The sequence below is a fragment of the Opisthocomus hoazin genome, chromosome 2 (assembly GCF_030867145.1).
Source record: "Opisthocomus hoazin isolate bOpiHoa1 chromosome 2, bOpiHoa1.hap1, whole genome shotgun sequence".
In the NCBI taxonomy this organism is placed as follows: domain Eukaryota; kingdom Metazoa; phylum Chordata; class Aves; order Opisthocomiformes; family Opisthocomidae; genus Opisthocomus; species Opisthocomus hoazin.
In genome coordinates, this window is record NC_134415.1 from 38583546 (window position 1) to 38603630 (window position 20085).

At 48.0% G+C, this 20085-nt stretch overlaps 1 protein-coding gene across 2 annotated transcripts; it reads left to right on the plus strand.

Moving 5' to 3' along the window:
• Positions 1–3498: 3498 nt before the first annotated feature.
• Positions 3499–19651, plus strand: ENTPD6 (ectonucleoside triphosphate diphosphohydrolase 6). 2 transcript variants are annotated; one of them, XM_075413249.1, is made up of 14 exons: positions 3499–3590; positions 5493–5833; positions 7204–7280; positions 8029–8172; positions 9335–9410; positions 11000–11035; positions 12170–12258; positions 13628–13707; positions 14600–14664; positions 15018–15119; positions 15604–15744; positions 16731–16787; positions 17837–17949; positions 18198–19651. In XM_075413249.1, the coding sequence occupies exons 2-14, from the start codon at positions 5575–5577 to the stop codon at positions 18285–18287; spliced, it is 1329 nt and encodes a 442-aa protein (XP_075269364.1). In that variant the 5' UTR covers positions 3499–3590; positions 5493–5574; the 3' UTR covers positions 18288–19651. The 2 variants fall into 2 exon arrangements, with proteins under 2 accessions (XP_075269364.1, XP_075269365.1); XM_075413250.1 differs by lacking the exon at positions 3499–3590 and adding an exon at positions 3971–4373.
• Positions 19652–20085: the final 434 nt, after the last annotated feature.

The window sequence follows — 20085 nt, forward strand, 5'->3', positions numbered from 1 at the left end:
CTCCTACGAGGACAGGCTAAGAGAGTTGGAGCTGTTCAGCCTGGAGAAGAGAAGGCTCTGGGGTGACCTTATAGCAGCCTGCCAGTACCTGAAGGGGGCCCACAGGAAGGATGGAGAGGGGCTTTTCACAAGGGTGTGTAGTGATAGGACAAGGAGGAATGGCTCTAAAGAGGGCAGATTTAGATGAGATATTAGGAAGAAATTCTTCATCATGAGGGTGGTGAAACACTGGCACAGGTTGCCTGGAGAAGCTGTGGCTGCCCTCTCCCTGGCAGTGTTCAAGGCCAGAATCACAGAATCACAGAATAGTAGGGGTTGGAAGGGACCTCTGTGGGTCATCTAGTTCAACCCTCCTGCCGAAGCAGGGTCACCTACAGCAGGCTGCACAGGACCTTGTCCAGGCAGGTCTTGAATATCTCCAGAGAAGGAGACTCCACAACCTCCCTGGGCAGCCTGTTCCAGTGCTCCGTCACCCTCAGAGGGAAGAAGTTCTTCCTCATGTTCAGACGGAACTTCCTGTGCCGCAGTTTGTGCCCATTGCCCCTTGTCCTGTCACTGGGCACCACTGAAAAGAGCTTGGCCCCATCCTCCTGACACCCACCCTTCAGATATTTGTAGGCATTTATAAGGTCCCCTCGCAGCCTTCTCTTCTTCAGGCTGAACAAGCCCAGTTCCCTCAACCTCTCCTCGTAGGGGAGATGCTCCAGTCCCCTCACCATACTCGTAGCCCTCCGCTGGACTCTCTCCAGTAGCTCTTCATCCTTCTTGAACTGGGGAGCCCAGAACTGGACACAGTACTCCAGATGAGGCCTCACCAGGGCAGTGTAGAGGGGAAGGAGAACCTCCCTCGTCCTGCTGGCCACACTCTTCTTGATGCACCCCAGGATCCCATTGGCTTTCTTGGCAGCCAGGGCACACTGCTGGCTCATGGTTAACCTGTCGTCCACCAGGACACCCAGGTCCCTCTCTGCAGAGCTGCTCTCCAGCAGGTCCACCCCAAGCCTGTACTGGTGCATGAGGTTGTTCCTCCCCAGGTGCAGGACCCTGCACTTGCCCTTGTTGAACCTCATCAGGTTCCTCTCTGCCCAGCTTTCCAGCCTATCCAGGTCACGCTGAATGGCAGCACAGCCTTCTGGTGTATCTACCACACCTCCCAGTTTGGTGTCATCAGCAAACTTGCTGAGGGTACATTCTAACTCTTCATCCAGGTCGTTGATGAAGAAGTTAAACAAGACTGGGCCCAGTACTGACCCCTGGGGGACACCACTTGTCACCAGCCTCCAACTAGACTCAGCGCCGCTGATGACAACCCTCTGAGTTCTGCCATTCAGCCAGTTCTCTATCCACTTCACCGACCACTCATCCAGCCCACACTTCCTCAGCTTCCCTAGGAGGATATCATGGGAGACTGTGTCGAAAGCCTTGCTGAAGTCAAGGTAGACAACATCCACGGCTCTCCCTTCATCTACCCAGCCAGTCATGTCATCGTAGAAAGCTATCAGATTGGTCAGGCATGATTTCCCCTTGGTGAATCCATGCTGACTACTCCTGATAACCTTCTTTTCTTCCACTTGCTTCATGATGGCCTCCAGGATAAGCTGCTCCATCACCTTTCCTGGGATGGAGGTGAGGCTGACTGGCCTGTAGTTCCCTGGGTCCTCCTTCTTGCCCTTTTTGAAGATTGGAGTGACATTGGCCTTTCTCCAGTCCTCGGGCACCTCTCCTGTCCTCCAGGACCTCTCAAAGATTGGATGGATCCAGGTTGGATGGAACTCTGAGCAACCTGCTCTAGTGGAAGGTGTCCCTGATCACGGCAGGGGGATTGGAACTAGATGATCTTTAAGGTCGGTTCCAACCCAAACCATTCTATGATTCTATGATTCTGTGTACCTGGGTAAAACAGACAGGGAGTTTGAGCTGAACAGTAACCATCATTTGAAATTTCTCAATGCCTGCTGCCCACAGAGCTGGGGAAAAAAAACCAAAACAACAACCTAATTTACTTTCCAAACACTGCTACGAGGGAGACATTTACTGGAATAAACAACACCCTGGGAGACTCTGCGCTCACTCCTGCAGTGGGGTGTCTCAGCACAGAGGCCTGCACCCGCATGGAGATGCGGGAGCAACAGCAGGGCTCGCCGTGAAGGAAAGGGTTAAAGGTATTTTAGTAAAAGCAGCCTTGCCTAATAGTTAAGGAATTTAGTAGAAGCAGCACTGCCTGATAGTTGCTCTGCAGAGAACTGATAGTGCTTATCAATTGTGTGAATTAACTGAGGCAGAGCGTCTTGCATTTTCTTACAGAGGGGAGTAGTACACGATAAAGGCTGGGGAGTCGCTTAGAAGTGGCTAAGACTGACCTTGCAGTTTGGATGGGAGCCAGAAGAGAACTGAGTTTGCCCAGAAACAAAGGTCAATCAGCGAACACCATGATGAAGAGGATGAGCCTTCATCTTGGGACCCCTGACGACCACCACCAGGAGGCACTGCGCAAGAACAGCTGGGAGGAGTCTATGGAAATCACTTTTTGGAACTGATTTTAATACAAGTGGGGATAAGTCATGCATATGTATAGGCGGATTGGGAAATTTGGTGAATATATAATATTTGACTGTATAAATTGAAGGAGCAAGTTACTGTCCAGAGCGCATGACTTTGGTGGGGCTACCCCCCGTGCCGCCCAGCGCCAAATAAACATACCTACCTTACAGTCTTACAGATTGTGGAGTCTGCTTTCTGCACGTCAGCCGGGAGGACTCTCACAGGCAGCCAACAGCCTCACAGCGCGGAGCTCTGCTCTGCATGGGATTGCCAAACCTTGGTCTCCGTTTCTTCTCTTCATGCCTCATGTTTGCTGCTGGGCGCTCAGGCGCCCTCCCTCCCAAACCGCCTCTCCTCATGCTTCCAGACCGGGTGGAGCAGCAGGCTGCTGCAGGAGCAGTTTTAGCTGGTGGAAGACAAAAGGATATAGGTGGAAGGAGAGTCATGAAGTTACTCAAGCAGAAAAACTGCTAGAGGAACAGGAGGCACGGAGCAAAAGACAAAGCAGCTCCCCCAGAGTGCGCTTTGCTCACACCGACCAATGCCTCCCGCCTCAGAGCCCGGCCAAACGCGCAGGTGAGGAGCCCTTGCCGGGGCTGGGTCTCACAAGGGAGCGGAGGGTGCCCCATCTTTGGCCACCTCACCCCAGGGCTACAGGGCCTCTGGCCCAGGTCTGCTCCGCAGCCGCCTTCTGCCGGGAACCCTCTGCCCGGCACCGCCTCCCCCCTCCTTCTCTCACACCTTTTCCTCGCACCTCGCTGGGTTTGCGGCCGTTAGCCCTTTTTTAAAGCACATTTTCCCGGGGGCGCCAGCACTGAGGGGCCCCGCTGGGCCTTGCTGGGGGGGGGGGGGGGAGTGTCTGCTGCGGAACCGGCCGTGTCCGGCGCGGGGCAGCCCCGGCCTCTCCTCACGGAGCAGCCCGCCCCGAGCCCCGCGTCCTTCGGGGAGCGGGACACGGACACGGCGCAGCCACGCACACCGGCCCGCACCGCGCCTGCGCAGTGGCAGCGGCGGGGCAGCGGCGTCGGCATGGAGGGGCCGGCAGCGGCGTGAGTGCAGGCGGCGGGGCCGGCCGGGAGCCGCGCCGCGCACCGGCGGGTGGTCGCGGTCGCGGTCACGGTCACGGTCGCGGTCACGGTCGCGGGGATCCGTGTGTGACGGGGCGCGGCGGCGGGCGGGCGCCCCCGGGGGCCGCGCCGGGACCGCGCAGGCCCGGGCTGCCTGCCGGCCTGTGCCGCGGCGGTCGCGGCCCGACAGCCGGCAGACCGCTGCGCCTCCCCCCCCATCCTTCCAGCCTCCCCCCACCCTTCCCGCCTCCCCTTCCCGCGCTGGAGGCTGCCGTCCCCTCAGAGCACCCTCGGGCTCCCGCGGCTTGCCCCCCGCGACACGTTTCTGGTGTGACTGGGGTTGAGGCCTTTCTGGCAGCGGGGCGGAGGGAGCCGTCACCCCGGGGGTGTGCGGTAGGCAGCACCCACATCTCCATCCCCGCTGATACAAGCCAGGAGGGTTTTTTTTTCATTTTTTTGCAATGCCGTCTCCCTGGTTGCTGTTTTCATGACAGCCTGCGGTTGCTTTATCCCTACGCTGCTCTATTCTCCATGTGTATTTCTGCCTGCGGTTTTGCTCGCCTCCCTTTTTATAAATTTTTTTCTTGCCCATTTTTGGCAATGCACTGTAATCACCTTGAATTTAAATTCCTCTCCCCTCACGCCCTCTGTACACCTCCTGAATTCGTATCATAAACAGACCACACCTATGTCAAAATCTTGTTTAAGTCATCTTCATCAGCTGGCTTGCTTTCTCTTCTTCATTACGCCGTGAAAAAAAGAAAGGTGTAGTGTAATTTGCTGCCCATATATCACCAATGTCTGTTTTTTAATCATCTGGGTGATATCACGAGGGTGCCTGTAGATTTGTTGTGTTGCGTTCTTTGCTGTGGTTTCTTTCCTGGTATTGGAGCTGGGGAGGGTGCAGCAGTCTAATTCCCTGGATCTTCCTTCTTGCCATTTAAACACTGATTTTAAATTGTTCTTGTCCAGTCTTCTGGGACCTCCTACACCATCCAGGAACTAACAAAGACAACTGCGAATGATGGAGGTTGCCCATAGGCATTGTGGGAGCTCCATTCTTGGAGGTTTTCAAGATGCAGTTGGATGTAGCCCGGAACAACATGGTGGGCCCCCTTAGCTGCCTGTGCCTTGAGCAGGGCGTTGGATGAGAGACCTCCTGAGGTCCCTTCCCACCTCAGTTACTGTATTTAGCTTCTCTAAACTCTTTACGCTATTCCTTCTTAGGCCTTAGTAGCAGTGGGGAAGATTTATTTATGCAGCTTCATGTCTTAAAATTAGCTGTAGATCTGAATGGCATGCTGAAAGAGGATGGGTATGTTCCTTCCAAACCACTGGGAAAGTAGTGTGTGGTCTCAGAGGCATCCAGCAGCCATGGAGGCATTGGATGGTTAGGACAAACAATGTGGGAGAGGGGGATTTTGCTGCTAGGCCTGGTTTTACAAGCAATTGACAGGTGAATCCCAGCTTTTTGAATGCAAGATTCTACACTGTCCTCTGGAATAAATGTAAGCATTGAACTGCAAGTTTCCCTGGGTTAACTGAGATAGATTTTAGCACTGAAGACAGTAGCTGGTATCTCAGTCTTACGTAAGGAGCTGCAGGCATGAATCCTTTTGCTTGCCAGCAGCAGCCTGGCACTCCATGCATGAAGTTTTTTTACCAGGCTGTTTGTAAAGTCACCAAGCAGTGACTTACTGCTTACTTTGACAGTCATGCCCAACTTTCTTCCCACAGATCTAAACCAACTGACAGTTAAGTATTTAACTAATGCTCAAGTCAAGTTTACTCCTGTAAGTCCTTTATCAAATAACCATCATACTCTTAGATCCCTTCAGCAGGTTTAGAAAATAAAACCTATCTTTTCTTTTCTATTGGATGTAGAAGTGATGTGGGAATGACCTGTTCTGTGTGAAAGACCAGAAAGAAGACATTCGATAAAGGGAAGAAAGAAAACATCTGATAAATGGAAGCCATGAAGATATCAAAGCGATTCTTCGCTTTTGGGATTTTGGCATGCATCGCTATTTATGTTGCATACATAAAATGGCACTTGGATTCCAAACCAGTCGTGGGAGCAACAGAAGGAGTTGCTGAAAGCAGGGGAGACAAAGTGAACCATCACACACTGACCACAGATCTCTCGGTCTTTTACGGAATTATGTTTGATGCGGGAAGCACAGGAACTCGCATCCATATTTTTAAATTTACACAGCAGCCAAAAGGTATGGCCTACTCATTGCATGGTAGATTAATTCTTCCATAACATGTGGAGCAGATTATTGATGATGCTTTTCTAGGGATTACTTGAACAAACATGCTTCAGCTCTTTCTAGAGAGCCAGCAGGAAGTGTATTATGATTCAAGCGTGTGGGTTTGGATGAAATTATCAAAACATTCAACAAGGAGAGAATGCTGTAATGTCAGAACGTGAACTAAATAGCAGCTGTACCTTTAGAACGATGCCTTGAAGAAGAGCAGTTTTTCATCACACTGCTTGGTGGAAGAGAGGATTATAAATTCAGATTGCCTTATTCCCCCACATTTTCACCATGAGGTTGTTGGCTGTCTCCAGTTCCTGACAGCGAGCTCCTTCACTCTGTGTTGTCTGGTTTAGTGCATCCTTGGCTTCAGCGTTGGATTTAAATTGCAGAACTTCAGTGTTCGATTAAAATTGCTGTGTAATGCATCTATTGCTGTGTAATGCATCTGGACAGAAATTATTGCTGAGGAGCGAGACAGAAGTGTACGAGAAAACTCCAGTTTTCCTGTGCTTCATTTGTTTAGGTGTGGTCAGCTCCTATTTGTGAAGCTGATAATGATGAAAGAACCTGTGTGGATGCTGTTAGTAGGCGACCTGGCAATGCTTTTGAGGATTAGCAGTGTGGTGTGTGGTGTGATTGGCCTATGAGCAGCACCTTGGATTTGCGGAACGGGCTAGTGTGAGGCTTAGCCACCAAAGACCTTAAACAACAGTCCATGGATTTCCTTCATTCTTCTTTCAGTGTATTCCCAAATCTTTGCTTCTTCCTTGCCTGCTTCCCTTTAAACAATTTCAGAGTGTATTGCAGGGAACTTCATGGAGTGCAGCTGGTAACAGGAGGAGGATGTTGTCAGGTTCATGTTGTCTTGCCTGCAGGTTCCTGTATGTTGTCTATACTGCAGGTATCCAAAATACGTAGGTCTGGCTCCCTCTGCTGCCGTTGAAAATGGTGGTAAAGCTTCCACTGAGTTTTGCTGGAGTTGAGTTTAGCCAGAACAGAGCATGCTGAAATGTGAGGTCTTTGTTATCGGTGCAGTTTGGAAAGGGCTTAAAGAGAATGTGCACTCATCTGGTGATTGTCTGATATTCATGAAGAATATGCATATTGGACACCAGCACCTGAAAAACAATCATGACTTTTAAAAATGTTTTTCTTGGGACCTAGTTCCATAGCAAGGGCTGTATTTAAAGTTTGAGTGGCTGTTGATAGTTGATTAGACAGAGGCTTCAGTTGGCTTCCATTAGCACAGAATGATGTAATTTGTAAAATTGGTTTTGTGTGTGCAAAATGATTTGTACCATTACTTATTTTGGAATACTGCTTTTGAACAGAGACTCCCAGATTAACCCATGAGACGTTTCAAGCTCTGAAGCCAGGTCTATCCGCATATGCCGATGATGTCGAAAAGGTGATTTTTTTTTTTTCCGTTACTGTAAAAGTACATGCACCAAAACCTCCTGTTGTTGGTATGCCCTGCAAATCACATCTTGCAGTATGCTGAGCTGTCTCAGTTCAGGGAAGTGTCTCCAGACGATACAAGCCCACACTAAAAGTTGGTCAACACGCAGAGGAGCAAGGAACAGAATGCATGTAGTTCTGCTCAGTGATGTCGTTAATTAAGCACAGTGGATGTTTTTCCTGTCTCTTAAGGATTTTGATGCACTTAAGAAAATGACTGTGTTGTCATGTTAAGAAAAAGATCCGTGTTGGATTGGAGCAGAGCCTTCTCCAAAAGTGACGGGAACTGGATTCTCAGGAAAATAGTCTAAAAAACAGGCCAAGTGCTAAGTGACTTCTCTCCCATCTCCCTTACCTTCTGGCTTACAGGGATGTAGGGACCTTCTGAGCCAGACTTACACCTAGCCCATAGTGTTGTACTGTTTTTTAAGGATTTGTCATCATACTGCCTTTTGAACCTTTTATAGCCAAAACATTCAGTGGCAGAGTTCTATGTCACTGTTTGAAAAAGTGACTCTTCCTGTTTGTTTCTGGCCTGTTGCTGGATAATCCCCATTATATCCATCGGGTCTCATGCTGACCCCTTGTGATATTCACTTGTCTCTGTTCCACACTTACAGTGAATCATACATCTGACCGAAGGGCAAATCTGAAGAGTTTCTAAGATCCCTTTTTTTTAATTCTTTCTCTTCTCACAGAGTGGCCAGGGCATAAAAGAGCTCCTGGAGGTGGCGAAGAAGGAAGTTCCTATGGAGCTGTGGAAGTTCACTCCTCTGGTCCTGAAAGCCACAGCTGGCTTACGGTTGCTGCCAGGAGAGAAAGCTCAGAAGTTGCTGGATAAGGTACTAGTTCTTGTCTTTTAGTTTGTTTTCCAGAGATTTTATAGCAAAATTTGGTTCCTTCTGTGCGGGGTACATACTCCTTTGTCTTCATGTACATGAGGCATTCTTGTCATTTAACCCTGAAAGCAGTACAGAGCCACCTGACCTCAAGCGGGGCTGGGGAGAGAACTTGTGTGAGGACAAGCACAGAGGAATGATGGCAGCTCCAAATAGGTCTGGAGATGATGTATAACGTGACAAGTGTAATGAGATACACCAATCGGTCACCACAAGCTTCTTCTTGCTGGGCATGTTTGTTGGTGGTTTTGACCAGGATCCTTCTATTTTGAGAAAAACTCTCTGCTGTTTGATTGGTTGTGTTATCAGCCTGCTGCTGCAAGATTGCTTCTTTATATTGATTGGAAATAATGTAAATTGTATTTATAGGCATATAAAATATGTTTACTATTTTAAAATATTATAAAAATAAACAAAATATTATGTTCTAGACCTTACAGCTGCAGCAAAAGTTTAAGTGTGCTCTAAGTGTACTCTTTTTCTAAGCAATAATTGGAAGGAAGAAATGTGGTGTGATTGAAACCAATGTCTGTATTGTTCTGTGCTGCCTGCAAGCTGACCCGTTCTGTTCCATGCTGAATTTCAGCTGGAATGGCTGCAGTTGTTGCTTTAGAGGACTCTGGAAACCTAGGGCTTTGCTGCCTCATGTAGGATGTAGTGTAGAGGAACTCTAACAGCCAACATGCCCCTGTTAAAAATGCCATTCCCTGGGGCATTCCTGAAAGCCGGGGTGTCCGTCTTCTGCCTCTCGCATGCATATATAATACCCTGTAGGTTGGCAGTTGCAGCAGAGTAAACTGGGTTCCCTTCCCTACCCATGTTCATCCCTTGCTAATGGCATTTCTGAGCAGTCTTCATGCTTGAAAACCCGCACATCCATCCCTGTCTCTGCACCAAACTGCAGAGCCAGCATACAAATCACTGACCTTTTATAGCAGAGCGCAGGCTGATGCTTGTTGGGCTTTTGAACTTAAAACAAACAGGTTAGCAGCAGTCAGGATTTGGCCCAAGAAGATGAGCAGTTGTGTAAAACTGGAATTTTAAAAAAACTTGCTTCCCAGCTGAAGAAGGATTTCTCTAAGTGTAGCTTTTATTTGAACTACAGGTGAAGGAGATTTTTCAGGCCTCCCCCTTCTTCGTGAGGGACAACTGCGTGTCGATAATGAATGGAACCGATGAAGGTAGGCCAACTTGTGGAGACCCTTTCTGCAACCCTGGAGATTCCTGCTGCACTGTGATGAGTCCCCACTCGCTGTAGTGGGAACCTACAAGCAGCAGGTTTGACACAGTTTTTACACTGCCTCAGGCAGTTCCTGCCAAAGACATCTTGTGCTACGTTTTCCAACTTAAAGTCATGAACTCTGTCCTGATTTTCTAAGCTCTGAGTGCTGGGCAGTTGCTGTGGGATCACCAGGAAGCCACTGTGCAGTCAGCACTTCTGGAAAGGTTTCTGAATATCTGCTTGTTGAGATGGTTTTCACCAACTGGTTTTGCACACCCTGGCCTTGACAATGCTCATCAGAGCTTTCTGGAAGTATTTGGTCATAATGTTAATTATAACTGACCTAATGAATGTGATTGTGAATTCAGTCTGAAAAAAATGTTACATAGAGAAGAAAATAAATGCTGAAGTAAGTTGATGTTCATCAAAAAGTGCTGAGGACGGAGCCCAGAATCAGTCCCGATTTAAAATGATTTAAAGAAGCATGTCTAAATTCTAAGTAACTGAGTGTTGAAATGTGTTTTAAATCTGCTTAGAAACCAGACTTTAAAATAGCTGGAGCTGTTTGGAGCTGTTTATGAGTTCTTTTTTTACTGCTTAATGGAAGAAAGGCATTGTAATTCTTCTTTTTGTTTTGTCTTAAAACCATTAATAGCAGTGACAGCCTTGGTTCAGCCAAGGGTTGAACTGGACCATGTTCCCTAGCATGCCTTGTGTTTTAACCACATGGATAAATATTTGAATTTGTTAACATAAGGCCCACTAATTCATCTAATTTATGGAGAAAAGGTTTATAAAGCAAGAAGAGGACAGCAACAGTGAGGGTCACAAAAATGCTTAGAGGAAAATAAGAAAATTAGAACACTGAAAAGATGAAAATTCTTAGTATTCAAAAGGAAAGTCGAGTGCCTGACATCAAACAAAAGCCCTCTAGGATGTTTTCCTAGAAAATGAACAGAGTGTCCGTCATTTCCTTATCTTTTAGCTAAGGACTGAAGCCTTTGTGACTTCTCACCTAAGTTTTTGACTTGTGAAATACCGGGTTCTCCAGGCATTTCATATATGGGGCTTCTCTTCCAGTTATCACATAAGCTCTGGCATAGAAGGTCATTCTCTTTGTTCAAGGCATCTAGTCTTGGTTTTTGACAGCTATGGACAGTTGTGGAAAGACTGGCTTTGGGGCAAGGTGGGTTAGGGCTGCTCAGCCAGTCCTGTTCACCTTTCTTGAAGGTCCCTCTTGCTTAGGTCTCCACTAGACGTCCTTTGGAGACTGTGTATTAGAAGTCCTCCATTTGTGAAAGCGGGACAAGGGAGCTTGTGGCAGATGGCCTCTGGTGTCTCTGTTGTTGGATGGCAAGCTCTGGTTTGCTGATTATTTTGGTTAGACGGTGCAGTTAAACTGCATGAAAATAACTTTAAAGTGCCTCCAGCTAAACAGGTCCTAAAGCAGGAAGACCATGTAATACGGCTCACCTTATTGTTACTGTTGTTAGATAAAATGAAATGGTAGGATCTAACAGTGCGTCTTCTGAATCTTTTCCTTATTAGGTATTTCAGCCTGGATCACAGTAAATTTTTTAACAGGTATGTAAACGTGAGCATGTGCATAAAGATATGACCGATGCTGTGAAATTCATGCGGTTTTCCACCCCACATGGGATTTACTCATTCACTGGGGTGGAGTGGGGGAAAGAAGGGTCTGGGAAAAAGTCAGCAGTTGTTTTTGGCTTGGCCTTTTTAAAGTTATTAGGATTTTGGCCATTTACTTGACAGAGTGAGGAGTTTCATCCCTTTTCCTAGATGTTCAGTGTAGCTTTTCTTTCAATTCTTTGTAGGGTACCAGAGCATTTTATTGCTTTTTAGAGTCTGCTACTAGCTCTGGCTAGATTTTTAATGTGAAAGAAAGTGCTGTGCTACTTCCTTACAGATTTATAACATAGAAATACCACAAGTGTTTACACTGCAGAGTTAGAAAAGGGTAGCTGAAGAGTAAAGAGAAAACTAAGCTGAAGCTGTCGCTGACAGTAAGTAAAGCAGTCTGCAGTCCGAGCGCTCTGTTCAGCACGCACAATGTGTGGAGCGATATGACATGTGCTCTAAAGCTTTTTATACTCACAGGGAGTACCAGAGATCTTCAAACATGAACTATGATGAAGTATACCGAGGTACTTGGCACAAACCAGTGTTGTCAGGAAGGTGTATTTGAAGGATCTAACTGAGAAGAACTGGATTTAAATGAGAAGAGAGGTCTGAGCTGGCAGCAGGAAGAACTCCAAGAGAGCTGAGTCTCTTAGGCCAGTTCTTTTCAGTCATCCCCTTGGCCATAGGAATCTGCAAAAAATCACTAAGGGATCAGAGAGAAGTGGCCAAGAAAACCACATTCTTCTGTGTTACAAAGTGGTTACCAGAGTAGAGTTTGCAAAAGGGTCCTTGCATCCACTGAAAAATGTTTAGGAATCCAGTAACCAAAGCTGCTGTAATTAGGGCATGAACAGCCACCAGAGAAATAAGAGAAACTCTGTCACTTGAAGATTTTCAGGTCACTGTGATAAAGCCAAAATAAGTGCCCAGTGGATGACGGTATAATTTAGTGCTGTCTGGAAGCTGACAGATGGAGTTAGATTGTCCTCTTGCTTTACCACTGTACTTCTGGTTTTGTTCCTAGCCAGTTTCTCACAGCATCCACCATAGCTTTCTCTGTTCTGTCACACATTTCAGGTAGCCTAGACGATCCGCAGAAGAGAAGTGTAGGGATGCTGGATTTGGGTGGTGGATCAACACAGATCACCTTCCTTCCGCGCACGGAGGTAATGTGAACATGCACACTGTTGGGAAATGCTGGTGCAGAAATCAGCAACTGCTGGGATGTGTTTCCCTTGGAAACAGACCAAGTGTTTGTTGGTGTGACGTGAAGCCACACTTCTGACAGAAGAACCCAGGTCACTTGGTCACATGTGCCTTGTTATAGTCAGTCTCGGAGGCATTCACAACGCTGTCAGTCCTCTGACTCCAACTGCATGGGTCGGCGGTGCATGTGGTGAGTCTGCCAGGTCTGCCTTCTCTTGGGGAAAATGCAGTGTTCGCTGGAGCATCTTAATCCTTGACTCTCCATTTGTGCTGCTTATAATGAAGAACTCAAAGGCAATGCTGTTAATGAATTCAAGTTCAACATTTGGCCTACATTGGGTTTTAAGAACACTGTAACATGCCTTCACAATCCTTGCTTCTGGTTTTCCTGAGTTCGCCCAGTTGCAAATGAATGCTGAGGAGCAACTGTTATTATGCGGCAAAAAATAAATGCTCACATTTGTCATTTCAGCCTCCTGTTGTGGCATTTTCATAGGTGTTCTGTGAGCTGGAAGCGCTGTGGGTGTGGAATCGTAAGGCTCTGGCCTGAGCAGAGATACTGGTTATAGAAAAGCTGCACAAAAGCAGAGGATAGGGATGCTGTATCTACTGTCCCAGCATGGGCTAATCAAGACATCTCTCACAAGAGAATGAGAGGGGATGTGAAGAGTCTAGGATGTGGAAATTCTGGGCTTAGAGATGGTGTTAAGATAGGAGCAGCATGAATAGCATCGTGGCCTGAGCTTTGCTCCCCACGAACGCGCTGGCGGTGCTGGTGCACTTGGGGAAGAGGCTGCACAGTGCTTGAGATAATTACCCTTTCATTTCTTCAGACCACAGGCTGGTCCTCACTCTGTTCCTTGGCCAGTGCAGTGGTGTGCTTTTCCTCTGGCTTCTGGAAGTTCACAGCTGAATTCTCTTGAGTAGGAAGTTAACGTGTGCCTGGCTTTCGTATTACTTGGCACACAGTTTTCCCTAGTAGAGATCACGTGAAGAGGCAGTTGCTGTGGCCTCTTGACAAAAGCAGTTGAGAGCTGGAATAAGGATTCCTTTTTAATTAAAATAATTCTTTTATACACCAATTTGGTGTGGATACAAATAGAAGTGTAACCAGTTTAGACTCTTTCATGTGAAGATACTATTTTAGCTCCCAAGTTTTGTGGTTGTCTCGTGTGTCAGCAGTCAAATCAAACTACTTGCAAATTCATCATTTCTCTCTGAACCATGCTAGGATTGCTTCACATTTTTCGTAATGTTTTGGAAGATTGTACTGTTGGTGTTTGCTGCTGCTGGCAGAAACCTTGCAGTGACATCTTTTTCTACCTCCAGGCAACCCTCCAGACATCACCAACTGGCCATACAACTTCATTTCAGATGTTTAACAACACCTACAAGCTGTATTCGTACAGGTTAGTTGTGGGAAAGTCAGCACACTGTAGAGACAGAAGCTTTCTATGAAGCCAGTGAGGTCTAGGTGTTTTGCTGAAGTGGGGTCCTTGCAAATGAGTGCTGGGAAGAAGCGAAGAAGCCTGAGCCACGTTGTTGTGGTGGATTAACCTTGGCTGCCTGCCAGGTGCCCTCCAAGCTGCTCTATTACTTGCCCTCTGTCAATCATGGATCAAGATAAGGACGAGGAGGTCGCTTACCAGTTACCGACATGGGCAAAACAGACTCGACTTAGAGAAGTTAGTTTGATTTATTGCCAATGAAACTGTAGGATAATGAGCAATAAGAACAAAATAAAAAACACCTTCCCCCCACCTCTCCCTTCTTGCCAGGCTCATCTTCGCTCCCAGCTGTTCTGCCTCCTCCCCCCCGAGCGGCGCAGGGGTATGGAGAATGGGGGCTGCGGTCAGTTCGTAGCGCTTTGCCTCTGCTGTTCCTCCCTCACTGTCCTCCCCTGCTCCCTGTGTTCTGGGCAGAGGGAAGCAGCTTCTTCCCACCTGTGTTTGCTGTGCGGTGTGTTTGGGCTCAAAGAGTCAGTTCTGTATACCAGAGGCTGTGCTGCCTTTGAGGAGGGTAGGAGAAATGTTAGGCAAATGCCTTCAACATTCCCAGTTCTTCAAGAGCCAGATTACCGTTGGAGCTATTGCCTGGGCTTTTTCAGAGAGAGATTATCCTTCTGGGTAAGGGCAATACAAGAGTGGGTTGTCACACTGTTCCCCTTATGTGCATTAGCTGCTGACTCAAGCTGTTTTTGCTGGGACTGTGTAGAGGAGGCTGGCATGTCCCAGCAAAGTTCTCAGTGGAGGGTCAGAGGAAGGATGTTTGTTGTTCACAGAGGCTTTTATCCCTTTGCAGTTACCTGGGACTCGGGCTGATGTCAGCAAGGCTCGCCATTTTAGGAGGAGTGGAGGGAAAACCCTGTAAGTTATGGGCACTCCTTGAGTCTTGGCTCTGAGCATAGGGTATGTAGCCCTGTTGGGGGAGGGAGGAGTTGTCCGTCCCCTTCCCACAGCGGTCAAGGTTCCTGAGTGGTATGTGGACTCCTGTCGCTGTGGCTGGGTGCATTTGAGAGGAATGCAGGAGGTGACAGTGCTGTATCCCAGGAGACCTGGGTTCTTGCCAGCTCCGTGGGGCCATGGGACGTCTGAGCCATGACTGGGGCTCGCAGGTGCCTTGCTGAGGCTGTGGGACAGTATGGAGCAGGCCTGGGGGTGAGGGATCTGAAATTAACTCCTTATGTTTTTCCCTAATATGGCTTTGTTTTCTTCTGCAGTAGGAGAAGGGGAGGAATTGATCAGCCCTTGTTTACCACCTGGCTTCAAATCTGAGTGGCAACATGCTGAGATTGTATACAAAATTAAAGGACAGAAGGCAGGTATAGTGATTTACCGCTCTTCCTATCTAGGCCAGCATGCTATTAGCAGAGTGAATGCTACAGTCTCAGGCCCTTGGAAAGTCACTAGGTTCTCTGTTTACTGTTCTGCCTGGCTCCTCTTGACGTGCTGTTAAAGAGATTCTGCAGCTCTTCCCTCTTGTGCCATGGTGTGTCTGTCCAGTCAGCAAGGCTGCTAGGAGTAGTGCAGATGGAGTTGAGCAATCCCTGAACAGGTTTTTCAAACTCCTTCTGCCTCAAATGATGTTGTCCATCTCTGATCTGTCGCACACTTCATCCCAACCTGAGGATGGCAAGTGTTGCCACTGGAAGAAGATGCAGATTTCAGTTCTCTGTGAAGAGCTTGTAAGAAATTATGCAGCGCCATTGTGCGAAAGGGAGCCTGTTTCCTGGTGGATCCTGAATAAACTGTACGTGTATTTAACTCTCTGCCTATGATATGCTGGGTTTCTTTGCCTTCTTTTAGGTGAGCCTCTGTATGAGTCTTGTTCTAACAAAGTGGCAAAGATGCTCTACAGAAAAGTGCATAAAGCTGAGGAAGTGAAGGACTTGGATTTTTACGCTTTCTCCTACTACTATGACCGTGCAGCAGAGGTTGGTCTGATCGGTACGTTTGCTCCTGTTTTCGTTTCATTTTAAATGACAAATTGTGGAAGAAATGGTAACACTTCTACACTTCACGATGCTTGTCGAAGCTCTCATGGAACTTAGTCTGTTGTTCCACTGCTGTGCAGCACTGGTCTCAACTGGATATTGAACGCTATTGAATTTCTATAGAGAAGGGGCTCGGGGTGTGAGATAGGACCTGCAACTTCCAGTAATGTTTTTTAAACAAACTGTCTGCATTTCAGAAGTCGTTGGTGTCTGATTAATTCTACAATCCAAAATAGAAAAAAGACCTTAGAATCATAGAATCACAAAGTTTGGAAAAGACCTCTAAGATCGTCAAGACCAACTGTCAGCCCAACACCACCATGACCTTTGTAATGATAAGCACATTTCTTGGGCAGTAAAGCAAATCAGACTTACGATCTTGGGCTGTGTGTTTTGCTTCACTGACCTTTTCAGATGGAATGAAGATTTTCAGGTAGTTCCACATGTATTCAGAACACATCCCATCTCTTTTCCAGTGGTATGCTGGTGTGCAGAAGGCTGTCATGTTCAGTGGTAGAAGGCAGATGATGAGATCTCAAACTAGTATAGACAAATACACTCCCCTCCTCAGCCACTTTGCTTTACAAATAATTTCAGATTTAATATGTCGCAGGGCACCACTGCCCTGTCAGATCTGGTCAAAGGCGTTAACTGTGTTCAGGCATCACAGGGCAGGGCAGCACGTGACGTGGGGACAAGGTGAGAGAGTCTGTAAACTATGTTTCTTCAGGAAACGAGGCTAAAATTTCTTCATAAAACAAGGCTTTTCAATCTATATTAAGAATCTTTTAAAGGTTCTTTGAACTTTAAAGCAAGTGTGAGTTTTGACATTGGTTTCAGTGGCTCAAGGTTTGATTTCCAAACAACTTTTATGACTTGAATCTACAATTGCCTTTGTACAAAACTCATAAAAGAACACTTTTTTTTTCTTCCTTTTAGATAAAGAAAAAGGAGGAAGCTTAACTGTCGGTGACTTTGAAATTGCAGCTAAATATGGTAAGTAAAACACAATCAAACACACACTAGCAACTGTGTGTAAGTTCATACCCAGATGGCAAATGTGTGACATGCTAAGAAGCCTGCTTTTTTGTTTTAAGTAGTATTGAGCACCTGTCTTGAGCACCTCTTTCCAGAGCCTCTCACCAACATTTCTGCTTATTTCTGAAAATCTGAACTATTTTTTATGTTACTTCCTGCTTTTGCAGCCCACAGAAGGCACATCTTACAATACTTATATTTCAGAACTCTCTCAAGAATTGCTTACAAACTTGCCAGTTAACAGTGGTCCTGAAGTCGCGCTTTTAAAACAGATGTGGGGGGTCTCATCCTGCTAGCATGACCCATTCTAATCCAGTTGAATTTTGCTTTTTGTCTCAAGATTTGCTCATATGCTTGGTTGTTAATCGGAAAAAGGGAAAACCGGTTCATAGCTTTTGGCTTCATCGGCTGCAGAGAGAACTGCCTACGCAGATGTACAAATGTAAACATTCTTTTCTTAATACCACAGACTCAGGCTTTGATCAAACTGACGTGAGGTTTTTTGGTAAACTTTATGAATGATTGAGCAGTTGTTGCAGTTCTGATTTCTGGACTACCATTTGTGTAATTCATCCTGAGAAAGGAAGTGGGGTTTATTTTGGGTTTGTCTTTTCTTTTTCTTTTCTTTTGTCTTTTCTTTTTTTTCCCTTTGGTTTTGTCAACATCTGCTGAGTGCTTGTGCTCGAGAAACATAACACATCTGAGGTTGCGCGGATTTTTAAAGGCTTGAAGTAGGTAGGAGAAAAGTTGGATGCCCTTTTCATCCAAGAAACTCAGCTGTCTTAGGGGAGAGACAGAATGCCTTGATCTTCCTTCCAGTGTGCCAGAGCTTTGGTGCTTCTGCTGATGCGTGCGTGTCATCTCAACCCTGTTGTAACAGGTTCCATCACTGTGCCACTCAGCTGACAAGAGGTGTTTTATGGATTCATTTGAGGTTTTTCGAAGCTGGGCTGATGCTGGGCCTGAGCCCACAGTGCACATTCAGACACTGTTTTCTTTCTCTGTAGTGTGTAAGACCATGGAGATCAGCCCTGGAAGCAGCCCTTTTCTCTGCATGGACCTCACGTACATCACCTTCCTCCTGCAAGAACTGGGCTTCCCGAAGAGCCAAGTCTTTAAGGTGGTGCACAAACAGGATGGCTGGGGAGAGCGGGCAGGAGGGTGCCGAGGCATTAGTTGTCACGCCAGTAGCTCAGTCCTTGATTTGCCTTCTTGCTACAACACATGCCCTGTGGCTGGGCGTGGAGGCACAGTCCCCACGGTGATGATAACCAGTTGTGATAACCTTCAGCACTGCATTCACCTTGTGTGCTGCTCCTTCTGCCAGAGAACTGTAGTTTAACTTGTTTGTTTGTTTGTTTTTTCCAGCTGGCCCGGAAAATTGACAACGTTGAGACAAGCTGGGCGTTGGGAGCCACTTTTCATTACATCGACTCACTCAATAGACTGCAGTACTAAAGCTCCTTGAAGGTGACTTTTGGGAATCTCAGCTTTTGGAAGCCCAACACGGAAGAATCTGTTGAAGGGCCTGCTTTTGGCTTCCAGAGTCCTTTGTGAGGTCGTCATAAACTAGGCCCCTTTCCTCCCACCGCTTGCCAAGTCCCACCATCACTAGCTCTTTTCTACAGTGCAGAGTGCAGTGTCAGAAGAATAAGCCTTGACTTGAGAGCATCTGCAGTCAACCTGTCGTAAAACGTGATCATTGTTGAAGGAAAACCAAGACTCTGCAGGACATCTGTGATCTCTATGAGAAAAATCCACCTCTTTGGAAGATGTCTGTACTATTTGCTTGTACTGTGCTGAAGTCACTGTAGGAAACGGTCACTCCAGAAGGAACTCTTTACTGTCCTGATTTCAGGGTGGTTTTTCCTGTTTGTCAGCAGTTTTCAGTGGTGGTTTTTATTTTAGTACTTCCGTGTTTGAAGGTGAACTTGGGTGTGTGCGCGCAAAGATGGTGCATTTACACAGATGTGCTGCTGACAGGCAGCAGCTTTGAAACACAGTGTGGAAGTCTCAGCTCTGCTTTCCACTTGCTGCACTAGCAAAGCTCCGGAGTGCTCTGGAAAATGGATATGGACGCAGAGGCATCAGTCAGAGCCTGTGAGTCCCGTAGGGTTAAAGCCTGCAGCCTGAAGTTGGTTCCTTGGCTGCTGAGGGGTGGACGGTGGAAGGCAACATCGGATTTGCTGGATCCAGACAAGCGAGGCCTAGGAGTTGGGTGCAGGGGTGACGATGGATTTGACAGTTCTAGAGTCGCTCAGGGTAAGATCGATAAACAAGACGCAGCCACAAAAATAAACCCTGACCACAGCACATTGGACCTCGCGGATGCTTGTGCCTTTGCAGGGTGGATGCAGGGCCTGAGATGAAAGCATTTACACGGTGTTTTGGGTGCCATTTCCTGCAAACGCATCTCACTTTGATAAATGAATGTATTGTGGTTGCACTGAGCCGTGGTGGAGGGTAGCTGCAATGCACCACTCCAGCGGCGTCCTGTGTGCGGCTGGAAGTGATCTCGGAGGCGGCGGGAGCCAGAGAGGACATGCTGCACTGTGTGTAATCTGACTGTGGAACCGTGTTGTGTTTTTATGGATGCCTAGAGCAGATCCGAGGGGTCTTTTGGGGGTGCAGAAGAGCCCAGCCCCCCGGGGAGCCAGCAGCACGAGCCCCGACTTGTCGGCTCGTGGCCGCAGCCTCGTCCTTTCCCTGGGATGTGGTGTGGCGGCGTGCGGTGCCGCGTGGCTGCTGGCTCTGCAGCTGAGCGCGCGGGGGACGCTTGAACCCCGCTGTACCGACAATAAAACCCCCATTTAAAATGAAAACGTGGCAGCGCTGTGGCTTTCGGTGCCGGAGCCCGCAGGGCCAGTGGGCTGAGAAAGGAGTGCCCTGATGCCATCCGTGTCCCCTCAGGCCTTTCCCATCCCCTCAAGCCATCGCAGCCCCAGATACCAACCGTGTCCCCACCCGCCACCCCCGTCCCTCGCACCCCCGCACGCCATCCCCATGCCCACAGGCCATCCCACTCCCCGCACGCCACTCGCGTCCCCGTCAGCCCGGCCCGGCCTCCCTTCCCCCCTCCCCGTCCCGGTGCCGCGGCCCGCCCCGGCGCTGCGGGGCCGGCCCGGAGGTGGGCGGGCGGGCGCTCCCCTCGCCGGGGGCCGGGCCGGGCGCCAGCGGGCGGGGCTCGGGCTCACCGCGGGCGGTGGAGGCGCAGGCGCGGCGGCCGCGTCCCCGGCTGCGGCAGGAGGGGCAGCGG